Source organism: Pollachius pollachius (assembly GCF_949987615.1).
Source record: "Pollachius pollachius genome assembly, chromosome: 20".
NCBI lineage: Eukaryota > Metazoa > Chordata > Actinopteri > Gadiformes > Gadidae > Pollachius > Pollachius pollachius.
This window is the reverse complement of record NC_136953.1, coordinates 6,895,654-6,908,671: the sequence shown is the minus strand read 5'-3', so window position 1 is coordinate 6,908,671 and position 13,018 is coordinate 6,895,654. Positions and strand designations below refer to the sequence as shown.

Below are 13,018 nucleotides of genomic sequence, written 5' to 3'. Positions count from 1 at the left end.
GAAGGATAGGCCGGTGCATCACTGACCCCTGGTGGTGACATCCTTGAACTTTATGTAATATAATTGAATGATTTAATTTAAAATACGGAACTACACAACTACAAACATTTTAACAAAAGGCCAAAATATTACTTGTGGAGTCAACCTTTAGGAAACATGTACAATAACACTTTATTTTTCATTTTGTCATTTTAAAAGTAGTCTTTCATACAAATTTGTTTTTTTCTTTCCGTCAGAAAGGGCATGAACATGATCAACGCCACCATGTTGATTCACCACAACATCCCTTTCAATCACATTTCTTACCCTTTCAAATAAAACCTTTATAAACATGTAAAACTACAATTTAATTTAAAAAGAATTGCGATTAAGAAAACTGGCATAACATTTTTTCAACCGAATAAAAAATCTGGAAGACTCTTTTTAAAAGAAGCTTGAGACGGTTAACTTGATTCGAGAAATGTATCATAACATTTTGGAAAAAGCCGAGATAAAAAACAGGCAAATAACTGAATAGCAAACGAAAAACAGAAGCCACAGACAACATCGATATAAATATTACAAGCATTATTATTCACAGAATATTTACAAGTTTCCTGGCCTAGAAAATGTACATGTCGTATTTTCTCGTCAGTATTTTGCCTCACTGAGATAACGCTTCTTCCAGGACATTGATCTCCACCAACGGTAGAGAGGCCACCTCGAAAAACACCCTGCAAGAAAAACAAACCAGGGAATGATGCCTTCTCTCATCAAACTCCAACCAGTCACCCTCCGTTCTCTCATCTCATCTAACCAGTCACCCTCCATTCTCTCATCTCATCTAGCTAATCACCATCCATTCTCTCATCTCAAATAACCAATCACTATCTGTTCTCTCATCCTATCTAATCAATCACCATCCATTCTCATCCAACCAATCAACTAGGGCTGAAAGATTTGGGGAAATAATGTAATTGCGAAATTCAATCAATATTGCGATTGTGATTTAGCGTGCAATGTTTCTTTTGTTATTATTCACTAAACACAAGCAAAAAATCATTCTACAGTATGACCAACACAACACTTGAAGCAGTCAACATAAAAACTGCTCTTTCCTTTAGGCCAGTCCTATGTGTTGAGATGAATTGATACATGAATTGATATAACATATAATTGAAAAAGAAACATAAATACGAATTTTACTGATCTGAATTTTTTTTTTATTGCAGCCATTGCGATTTGCAAATCGCGCTCCATTACATCGCGATTTCGGTTTGAATTTGATTAATCGTTCAGCCCTAACAATCACCGGCTGCGTTCCTGAAGCTGGTTGAAACGCCCACATCTCTCAAACCACGCCAGTCGATTGGCAGTGCATGAGATTGGCGGTAGACGAGGAGCAATCAGAGAGGGGTTACTCACTTGTGGGCGTACTTGCTGCGCACGGCCTTCAGTCTGCTGTCGGGCGGACAGACGAGCATGGCCTGGAGGCTTCTCGCCACGGGGGCCACCTCCTCCAACCCGTACCCAGAGTGGTACTCCAGCATGGGGGTCTGGAGGGGGGGAGGGACGGGCAAGGAGAGAGAGAGAGAGACGGAGACATAGGGGAGGTGGGATAGGAGGGAGGCACAGGGAGAGGGACGGAGAGAGGAAGAGAGAGACAGAGGGATTAAGAGAAAGAAAGACGGGGGTGGAAGAAGGACGAAAATAGAGGAGAGTGAAAGATAGATGGGGAGGGAGAGAGGCCGAGGGAGAAGAGGGGGAGAGAGACAGGGACATAAGGGAAGGGAGGACGGGGATGGTGAGAGTGAAGGATAGAGCCAGAGGGAAGAAGGATACAGAGATAGGTGTAAAGACAACGGGAAGAAAACCATCAAAAGTTAGTAACTAATGGAAACCATGTCCTCAGTGGGAATTTCTCTTTTAATAGATGTTTATGTGTTGCATGATTTAGTCCCTATATTAGTAGGAACACGTGTGTGGTTGTGGACCTACCCATCCTCCCAGCTCCTTGGTCACCAGGGCGACCAGCAAGCAGCCAGCGGCCAATAGGGAGCCACGCACCGGCAGGAACTCCACCTCTTGCAGACTCAGCTCGCAAAAGAAGCGCGCTAGTGTCAGCGTGTCCATGCCAACGCCCGCGCACTGCACACACACAGGACACAAACACATTTAAAACCATTTACAGAGCTCTGCCCACTTGCTCCCATCACCTCCATTAGAATTCTTAGGATCCAAGAGGTCACCCTTTCAACTGAGGTCATCAACTTTCCATGTGAAAAAAGAAAAAAGCAGCCAGTTTCAACCCTAACAAGTTCCTCCCTCTGTTAATGTCCCTGCCCTTTACAATCAGACACGAATACATAACTACAGAAGAATCGTCATTCATACGCCCCAGGGAAAAGCACACACACAGACACACACACCCCTCTAACATTTCAGTTCTCGTAGCAAGCAACTTGATTAAGCGCTTTGATGAATGATTTGAGGACGAAGGAAAGAATGAGGGTGAGAATGTCAAGCTAAGGTCAGAGAGAACCGGTGAAACTTCTTCAACGAGCCCGGTTGAAACTTCAACGTTCCTACCGTTACCCTTTCAAGATATACATATGCAAAAAGTAATAAATGAGCGAAAGAAATACTAATTTATTCTCCTCGTAGCCCTAAGGGAAAGGCACACACCGTTACCACATACACTACCTAAATCACACACACATTCCCTAGACCCACTCATGAACTCCGCCCCCCCCCCCCCCCCCCCCCCCCACACACACTCACTCCCTCCCTAACCAAACACACACAGACCTTGGCGTAGCGCCGCAGGAAGCGGTAGGGGATGGGGATGTTGATGTCAAAGCCCAGCGTCTGCAGGATGCTCGTCTCCATGGCGATGACCTCCTCCCGTCTGTAGGCGTCGTCGCAGATGTACATGAAGTCGTCGACGCAGGGCGGGCTCCGCTCCTGTAACCGGGGCGAATGCCAGAGTCAAGGCCGGGTCCACTTCGGAACTTGCCGGCCTGCTTCGGCAGGAGTGATAAAGCGTTTCAGTGACGTGGGTTCAGCCGCGAGACACCCTCCTACGACGGCACACTAGCCCCTCCCCCGCCCTGAGTCATATGTGCAGATCCAATCTTATAATTTTTTTTTATTGGTTTGCCTCTGATACATTTTACGTACGCTTGTTATTTTTTTGCAATTTCTGGGTCGTACATCCATTGTTGAATGCACTTATTGTAAGTCGCTTTGGATAAAAGTGTCCGTAATCAGTGTAATGAGAGGAGGGGCGCAACAGTCATTGAGACGTTTGCTTAATGACACGAGTCGTGGTGGGAGGAACGGCGGGGCAGAGGGAAGAACCCACTCGTTAAGGGGGGTATTGGTGGCCAATGAGAGGCAGCGGTGTGTGAGGGGGGCGGGCGGGGCAAGTTTGGACTCGCTCAGCTGGGCACCCTGTAGCGCTCGTAGCCCACTTTGATTTGGTCGCAGACCTGACACTTTGTCTCTGAGAGGGAGCCAATTGGATTAGGTCTCAAGTGTTTGGCCTCGTTTCAAGACTAGCCAGGCTGTCATGAGACATCCCTCCTGGAACCCACTCATATGTTCAGACTCACTGTCTGTCTCACACGTATAAACACAGAGGAAGACGGACAGACAGACAGACAGACTCTGTCTATGTGCATGCCATCATGCCCAGACCTCAAACTTGGAGGCGATAAGCATGGCGGTGGATCCGATGAGCTGCAGCGTTTCCCTGGCGACGGGCGAGATTGACAGGAAATGGTCGACCATCTTCACCGCCAGATACAGCGTCTCGTGGTTCAGCTCAAAGTTCTCCTGCAACACACACACACACACACACACGATGTTGAGGAAGTTCTACATAAATGCAAACTTCTGTGTGTGTACTCTGTCTCGAGTGAGACAGCGTGTACAGAAGACTGAAAACTTTTAAATAAGTGTCCCTTACCTCAACTTTTTGCTGCATATTTATTGTTTGTTTTTTACCGCACGAATTTCTGACTTTAGGATACCCTCCGACACACAACCACCCACAGACTATGGGTATGAAATAGGGTTAGGCAATCATCTCTATATTCATATTAAAAAAAATAGATATATCCAATCCCCAGGGGCCGGCGGGAGTTACATCAACTACAAGCAATACAGTTGAAGTTATGTGAATAAATATTTATACAAGCTCAACATTTTAAATATTTAAACGCTAAAAAAATATGAAAACGCCATGTCACCTCTATCAAAACAGCAACTCCCTTTTAAAGTGTGTGTCTGCTTGTTGGGACAATATCACAGCATCATATCCCGTATAGCGGTGTCATCTTATCTTATATCACAATCCAAATAATATCCATAACAGTCACTACTCTTATGGAGTAAAGATTAGGTGAGCAGAAATATGGAGATCAGGGATAGGGTGTCAGATCCATGGAAAAGTGGAAAGGGTGCTCTGAGTGAGCCGGAGTAATCACTCTTCTTTTTCAAGCTTCCTTTGTCATTCTGGCGCAGTCAGGCCCATTCGGCCAAAAGGCCCATTGAACATATCCTGTGCAGGGCAATGAAAGACGTGCACCCACCTGCACCTCCACCAGCCAGTCCACCAGGATGGCCCTCATCCCAGGGTTGAGGCTGGGCTGGAAGGACATGTAGTCCGAGAGGACAAACTTCTCCTAAACAAACCGCAGACGGAGAGAGAGAGGGGAAACTGCAAATCAGGTACAGCCGTGACAGCACAGTGGTAAGTGGACTTTCTAGTCAAGAAATAAAGAAATCGGAGAATGTAAAAAGAAAATATATAGTATAGTAGCAGCCACGCCATTAGTTCCAGCGCTGCTCCAGACCTTGGCGTGCAGCGCCATCTATTAAAACCCATTATGTTAAAACACAGGAAAAGACCTTGAAACAACCTTGATGTTTTTTTACATCGAAGCTCTGCCGTTACCAAGTCGGACTCAAACCGAGAGCAGACCTGAAAGCCGCCGACCACCTCACACAACATTGAATTATGATATCGTAGCTTTTTGTTAAGAGGGATATTCAAATATATTATTCAAATCAAATCATATTTCAAATCAAAACATGTCTGTTAACCAAGCAGAAATTAAATGGGGAGAAAGACAACGACTACATTGGGTAAATGTCAGGGTCACGACAGCCCTATTATTCTCAAACGTTACATGATGGCGAAGTGCGCCTCTGGAGTGGGGTGTACAGCAGGTCTGAGCGTGTCTCAAATTAACATGCCTTCACACGCACAGATCAGTGACAAGTGCTGCTCTTTTTCTTCCAATCAATTCAAAGGTTCGGCTTGAATTCTTAGGACAAATCCCGGTGTACTTTCTATACAGATAATACCGTCCACCCCTAGTTCATACGGTCTTAAATAAAAACAACAACAGTAAAAAGGCAGCTTGGTCCTTAGCCAGATGTGCCGCTAGCGAGTTAGCGGCGGCTTACCTCTCTGCGCTTCAGGTACTCAAAGATCTCCTTGGCGTACTCTGGGGCCATGCAGCAGTCGTCCCAGTACTGCATGTCCACGTCAAACTCTTCAGGGACCTGGACAGACGGGAGACGTCCGATGAACATAGAGACATGCATGTGGATGTTTTGTCTCCTTGCCGATAAAGCTGTATTGAATTTGGGTCCTGCTGTCCCAAGAGCGACGGGGGGGGGCTCACCTCGGGTCTCTGGGGGGCCGGGAAGGTCTTGGGGGCCGTGGGGGTCTCAGCGGCGACCTCCAGTTCTCCTACTGTGGTCGCCAGCTCCTCCACCTCCACCTTGAGCTTGCTCGCCACCTTCACCTCCTCCTGCTGGCTTGAGACCTCGCTCTTTATCGCCACCTCCTCCACCTCGCTCTTTATCGCCACCTCCTCCACCTCGCTCTTTATCGCCACCTCCTCCACCTTTACTCGCGGCTCCTCCTCCACATCCACCGAGAGGCCATCAGAACTCAACGAGGACGACCTAGAGAGAGACAGAAGTGACAGGGAGAGACACAAGAGGGACAGAGAGAAGGAGCAGAGAGACACACAGAAGAGAGAGGGACAGAGAAGAGAGAGACACCGACAGACAGAGAGCAGAGACACATACAGAGAAGATGAAGGGAGGGACAGAGAAAAGAGAGACAGAGAAACAGAAGAGAGACAGACAGAGCATTAAGAACGATCCCTACACAGTAGGATTTTACTTTGGCATCTTTTGTGCCTTTCACCCTCTTGAATTGTGTTTACTCACTGTTTCAGGTGGGCCTGTTTCCTGGAGGTCACCGTCTTGGTGATTGGTTTCTTTGTCGGCTTCTTAGAGGCATCCTTCTTCCTGCCAGGCAGGCAGATCTGGACCTTGTGGGCCTGGGGGGGGTCGTTGTGACGAAAACATCATAAATATACAAACGAGGGGGATTAGGCTAGGACGCAGCCGCTAAACACTCTGAACATGGGGAATATCCATTATCGCTGTAGGTAAGATACTTTGATTAAAAGCTCAAGATATTTGAATCTGATGGAACATTAAGTCATTTTCTTATAGAAACATGTCATTAAGGAGCCGGTAAGGGTCATCTTGCCTGAGGATGCCTACAGGTGATCTGTAGACATTGAGGTCTTTAACACAGAACTTTCATTCTGCAAGTCATCACTCCTATCCCCTACACTATCCTGCGACCACCTCCTCATTTTACCGTGTGCTGGAGTAACAACAGACTTGGTTTTGATTGACCCTGGAATTGTGTTCCGTCTCTGCACACATGTGCAGAAACATAAGTCAGAACTCAATGAACCCAAGTTCTCCTACCACACACACACACACACACACACACACACACACACACACACACACACACACACACACACACACACACACACTGAAGCCACACAACCAGAAACTAGGTTCACCAGGCCCTACAGCTTGACTCCTGAACAGCCCCCCCCCGCCCAAGACACATCAGAGCCGAACAAGCGCTCTAAAGGGCAACTTCTCGAAGCAGAACAGAATCAGCAAATTACCAATTAATTCATAGGCATGTTTAAACTTTAAAAAACAACCCAGCATTTCTTTAGATTATAAATAAAAAAATACCACCAACTTTGTTGTGTGGCAATTAAAGTTTCTATTCTATAACAGACTAAACCAAGTTAGACTAGATGCCATCTTGAATTCACAATTTCTCACCTTTGAACCCCTTGATTCATTAAGCTTCCAGTTAGACTGCAAAAGGCGAGTGTTGTAAATCACAGCACAACCACGCATTACAAATCCAAACCAGAGACGTCACATGCCCTAGGCGACATACCATAATATATTGTTTCTTTGAGCAGCAAAACACACTTTACCGATTACAATAGACTACGCTTTCACAGCAGTACATAGCAGTCATTGTAGCCGATTAGAGCAGTCACACTTGATCACCATAACTAACTCATTTTTTAATCTCGGGGCACAATTCAAGGAATGTATCTCAACAAACAGTGCACTAGGTAGACTTCAATGAATTTGGAGCGTGGATGTGTAACATTGAAATGGAAACTATAATTTTAAACAGACTCTTAAAACCATACCCACTCTATCGATTAACTTTATGTGCCGTCGCCATCTGTTTAAATCTACCACAGAAATATATTCTCATTTTAAACTCAGTCCTTGTGTTACATGTAGAGCAGTGGATAAATAGATCGATGTCGGCGGTGTGGACATACGTTAGTAATGTCAACAAAGGCGGCCCTTTTCTTGGGGGCCCCGTGTGGCGACGACGACGACCTCTTCACCTGAGGTCCGTCCTCCTGAACCGGAAGGTACAAGGGTTTGCATTAACACCAAAGTTCAAAGTCGAAAGTCAAGGTGTTTTAGTTATAATAAGCACAGCAAAGCATAGGGTCATACTGAACAGGGACCTTTCTTGTGACAATGGCAAGCAACAAATATGATGGAGATATCTTATAATTAAAAAGAGTCACAAATAAGGGCAATGATTTCTCAAATTTGGCCGGACAAGCAAAACATAATACCTACATATATATAAAAATATATACAGATGTGAAAATGTAGGTGAAAAATTTAATGAAGGCAATAATAAGTGGTTAGGTGGTAAGTGTTTGCATCTGTAGAGCTGTCAAGCATTTACTACATATACATATAAAAACACTAAGCAATTTAGATTTCAGGTAGCATTTTCACTAGGAGGGGAGATTTAAACGGGTCCAAGGCGCCCTGCAGAGCACCATTGTTCTGCAGGCCGGCGGCCCGCCAGGCTATTTAAATGTTGTAGGCTCGTACCCAGGCTATAGGCATAGCTTTAAAGTTGGTTGAATGAGACGCTTACCTTCTTCTCCGGGTTAACGTTGCCCAACCTTGGTATTTTGCTGGCGAGGCCAGTCGTGGGTTTCTTTCCCCGTGTAAAAGGCATAACTTCTTAATATTCTTGGGCGGTTTCTTGCAGACGTTTTAAAAGTGAAACACAGGGGTCACTAGAAGAAAGAAGTATAAAATTGTCGGGTCAGTTAAAAAAAAAAAAAGCAATGTACCGATATTCCACTTGGATGTTGCCAACAAGTAGCATTACCATCAAATTTTTTATCAAAGTACATTTGCAGCGTTAGAAGTCACTGAACACTGCATGCTTCCGTTACATGCGCAATGAGACGTAGCCATTATCACGTCCAATTTCAATAAAAGTAAGTCATAAAAAGTTCTCTGGAAGGTTTTCCTTACCGTGAGGATAATTCTCGGTGAAAACAGACTTCATGTAAGCTTTAATACTCAATGTTTTCAGGCAAGCTTCACTGCGTTGAAGTTGTTTGTTTCAAAGATCCAAAACTCCAAGTGTGACTGCTGGATTCCAAATGTTGTGCCCTGCATACCCATTGGCTGGAATTCCACAGCCGCCAACCAATCAGCAAGCTGCGTGGAATGCCGTTGTTAAGGGGTGCTTGTTTCATTGGTGGAGTCAACCGTCAGGCGGTCTAAAAATATATACCATGTTATATTAGTGCTTCAGAAACACTTAATATGTAAAATTTAGGTCAAACATTGATTTTTTTACATTTATATTTTATTTTAGGATTATCATGGGTCATGGACCATGTATATTGTAGATCACCGCCTGTCTTATCCGACTGCTCAACAAAAAAATCCACTTTATAAAGTAGGCGGGGCATTGGTATTTTCAAACTTCTTAGCAACCAATAAGAGCTCAGTATTTGGTACTTTGTTGACGTTTTTTGTCTAGACTGAGCATGTTAGCTTCACAAGAACATATCTCATAATTTGTCCGTTTTGAGCGCTAGATTTTCTAGTCTTGAGTGCTAGATGTTTCAAGATAACACACGCATGTCGGTTTTACCATGAATATTGAAAACTTAGAAAGGTTAAAAGATTAAGCTCATGTATGTTGTTTAATGTTAAAATAATAAAGTACAACTCTAATTAGGAATATCTTGTTCAGAATACTGTTAAATCAAAAATGATGATTCATTATTATTAATGAATACAAACAAAGTTATCATACTATCTTCAAAAGTAGGCAAATATTCCCAAATATTGGATCCAAGATAGAACCACACTTGGATCCAAAATGAGCTTTATTTTGATAAATTGTCATTTGATAAACTTCCCGATATCACGGGCCGTCGCCAGTAATACAATATGTACTTATAGACTATCTGAATATTGCATAACCTTGCATGTTTTATTTGTTCTTCTGTTTTCTGTTTCTACCATTCTCATCAAAGGACAAATGTGTTTCATAATGGAGAGAAATATGCTTTAGTTTTCGGTTTTGTTTCCATCTCACAGTGTTGGAAGCTCACCAGTGTTGAGTTAAATATTAGTGTGTGTGTATATATATATATATATATATATATATATATATATATATATATATATAAAGAGAGAGAGAGAGAAATAACCACACATATACATAGTACCACACACACACACACACACACACACACACGTGTGTGATCATCCACACTTGTGGACACGCACAGGAAGAGAAACTAAACCTGAGTTTCAATCCACTTCCTGCTCACCACATTTGCATCTCTGACAGTTCTCTGTCAAGACCTGTCTGCTCGCTGCCCTGGTAAGCCCGACAACTCCACTCCATCTCTGTCTCACAACGTGAGAAGATAAAGCATTAAGACGTAGAACATTACAGGTTAGTGACCTGTCTGTGTTCACTGACTATGGTTTCAGTGGTAATTGGTCTATTGTCTGTCTATCAGTCTAATTGGTCTAATTGTAAATAATAGTGTAGTATAAGTATAGTTGTGTGGTATTTATAGTATTTTAATAGTATGTAGCAACGCTAGTTAATAGCGTAATAAAATTAATACCACATTCTGGTTAGAGGATGACCTTGGTACAGAAAGCCAACAACAAGCCTCTGTATTTCCTGTCTCCCCCTCAGCACTTTTACTTTCTACAACCAACATCTTATTCTCTGTTTCTGAGTTGGTCTTTCCTTTTCTGTCATTCTGTATTCATTTTGGCTGTCTATTGAGTGTGAACAACTCTGAAGCTCTGAACACTTTTATCCTTACATGCAACATCGTGCTCTGATTATTTGTCTATGGGATAATTTCCTAGCCCTGTTTTTCTTTCTTAGTTTCTTTCTTTCCTTCCTTTCTTTCTTTCTCTCTTCTGTCTTTGGTTCCCACATTTTGCTGGCCATTTATGTCCACGACATTGCATTAGTATATTGATCTTAGTTCACTGACTCAAGTGCATTTGTCAGATGACTTAAATCAGATGAATATCTGTAAATGTCCTAAGTGAGCTTTAGCTTGCTTGTGGTAAAAAAAAAAAGTTTTTTTTTTCCCCCGGAAGCCTGTTATCACGCAGTAAATCCAGTAACTAAATGTTGTAGAAACAATTTAAGCACCCAATTAGGTTTGTCCTCATTCATCTAAACATGAGTAGAGCACTTTTGTTTAGTTAACCCAAAGGGATTTCATAACTAAATCTTTTAATGTTGGATCTCACAGGTTCTCATGATGAAAGAAGATGGAGAAAAGTTGGTTAAAGACAAACAACCCATTCCAGAGCCCCCTCCCAACCTATCAGGGGTTCTAGAACCCATTCCAGAACCTCCCCTCAACATATCAGGGATTCTAGAACCCATTCCAGAACCTCCCCTCAACATATCAGGGGTTCTAGAACCCATTCTGGAACCGCCTTCCAACCTACCACGGGTTCTAGAACCCATTCCGGAACCTTCTTTTAACTTATCAGATGTTCTAAAACGCCTTCCTCTGAGCCTGGGCCTCCCGGAGCGCTTTGGGTCAGCCATGGCCCGGAACATTCTCCGCTTGTTCCACGCCGACCTCCACCAGCACCAGGAGGAGGACCCCTTCCTCTTCTTGGACGACGATGAAGACCCACTGGACCAAGATCAAGCAGGAGAGGAGGAAGAGGACCTGAAGGAGGAATCTTCTGTGGAAGTCCTGGCTGGACTCCTCGCCTCAGCGACGATTGCCTCCGCCCTTCGAGAGACGTGCTCTCGTGGGAAACCCGTCCAGGGCTGGAACCCCCCACCGCCATCCCAGCTGGAGTGCACCGCTGTGGGGTCGCTGGACTACCCCGATGCTCCCCCGACCTCGCCTGTTGTCCCGGAGCAGGAGCGGGAGGGCCGAGGAGGCAGCTTCTCCAGGAGGCTGAACGACGGATTGGCTAGAGAGTTCCTGCCGACTCCGTCTCCACCTCCCCCGAAGCCCAAGGACCGACGGAGCGAAGGGGGCCCTTTGGGGAACGTTTTCTGTACCGATGATGACCACCGGGTGGCACTGGTGGAGCACGTGGGGCGCTCACTGTCGTTGGGAGACCCCCACGGCGAGGAGCTCACGTCGGGCTTCATGGTGGACCGCTATGGAGGTGGTGGTGGAGAAGGAGCCCAACGGCAGCAGCAGTGGGATGGAGCCAAAATGGCGGCTTACATGGAGGACCTGACTGAGGAGATCATGGAGTGGGTGACCGGTCGGGTTGGTGAGGGGGTGATAGATATCGGTCAGAGAAGATCCACTGAGGCGTGTGATGATGGTGAGGGTCATCTTCATGGCATGGCTGACCGGCTGGCTCACAGCATCGTCACCTCGTCCCTCCGTAAGGTTACCATGGCACATGCATGCACAGAAGGGACCAACCAAGTACTTCAACAACATATTCCATAACATTTAGAAAAATGTACGTTCTTGCTGTTAGGGTTAGGGTTAGGTGTTTTGTTTTTTTTACAGATGGATATCAGTACACTATCATGTCCACTAGGCGGCAGCACAAGACTTCCCGTGTCCTATAAAAAAAACGTTTAATAAACCAATTATCAACGCAATCAGTTAATGGCTCAGAATTCACAATCATTTCGTTACTGTGTTGTCCTTGTTATTTTTGTTGTTGGATAAATATATATGATATACACATACCTCCTTTGGTATTTGGTAGAATACACAGCGTACACATTTGAGAGACATTTAATGACTTGAGATACAAGTCATTCAAAAGCAGGTCGGACATCTTGTTCAAGGCTGCCTACGGTTTGGTCTGTGGACACGGGGGTTTGAACACAAGACATTTCGTCTGAGAGCAGAACAACAAACAGCTATTCCACGGCCTCTTATCCTATCACCAAAAGTATTAAATTACGCAACCTGAATGTTGAAAATGTGTGACCTCACAAAGGTCATGTAATTGGCCCAATAGGAAGAGAGCCAATTAGTAAGTGGACTTTTCCCCCAACAGTAATTTGTCTGTATTTGATTTCGTTGAAGGTTACCGTTTATTCTGTGAGTTGGTGAGGAAATAGCTTCCATCTGATCTTTGGATCTTGAGCTGTTGTTGCAATGCGTCACATGTCTTGAAAATGTAGCTCCACTGAATGGGTTTGCAAATAATAAAATCAAATATGAACAAATTTAATTGTTGCCTTACTGGTTAATTTACAGATCATGTGGTTGAATATTGACTAAACTATATTGTATAAGTTGTAAAAGGAATTTAAGAGTGCTTTGAACTCTGAGGGGTTCTAGAATCGTGA

At 44.3% G+C, this 13,018-nt stretch overlaps 2 protein-coding genes across 2 annotated transcripts; one reads left to right on the top strand and one right to left on the bottom strand.

Annotated features, from left to right (window-relative positions):
• Positions 1–210: 210 nt before the first annotated feature.
• ccnb3 (cyclin B3) lies at positions 211–8,823 on the bottom strand. The gene is made up of 12 exons (XM_079758380.1): positions 8,701–8,823; positions 8,312–8,456; positions 7,689–7,772; positions 6,232–6,344; positions 5,676–5,961; positions 5,455–5,553; positions 4,575–4,667; positions 3,679–3,816; positions 2,788–2,943; positions 1,978–2,127; positions 1,405–1,535; positions 211–713 (listed from the first exon to the last, which is right to left on the bottom strand). Exons 2-12 carry the CDS (start codon positions 8,393–8,395, stop codon positions 644–646), a joined length of 1,404 nt encoding a protein of 467 aa, XP_079614506.1. The 5' UTR covers positions 8,396–8,456; positions 8,701–8,823; the 3' UTR covers positions 211–643.
• Positions 8,824–10,036: 1,213 nt separating this feature from the next.
• On the top strand, positions 10,037–12,880 carry LOC307091401 (uncharacterized protein). Its single transcript, XM_079758367.1, has 2 exons — positions 10,037–10,072; positions 10,977–12,880. Exon 2 carries the CDS (start codon positions 10,983–10,985, stop codon positions 12,156–12,158), a length of 1,176 nt encoding a protein of 391 aa, XP_079614493.1. The 5' UTR covers positions 10,037–10,072; positions 10,977–10,982; the 3' UTR covers positions 12,159–12,880.
• The last annotated feature ends 138 nt before the right edge of the window (positions 12,881–13,018 follow it).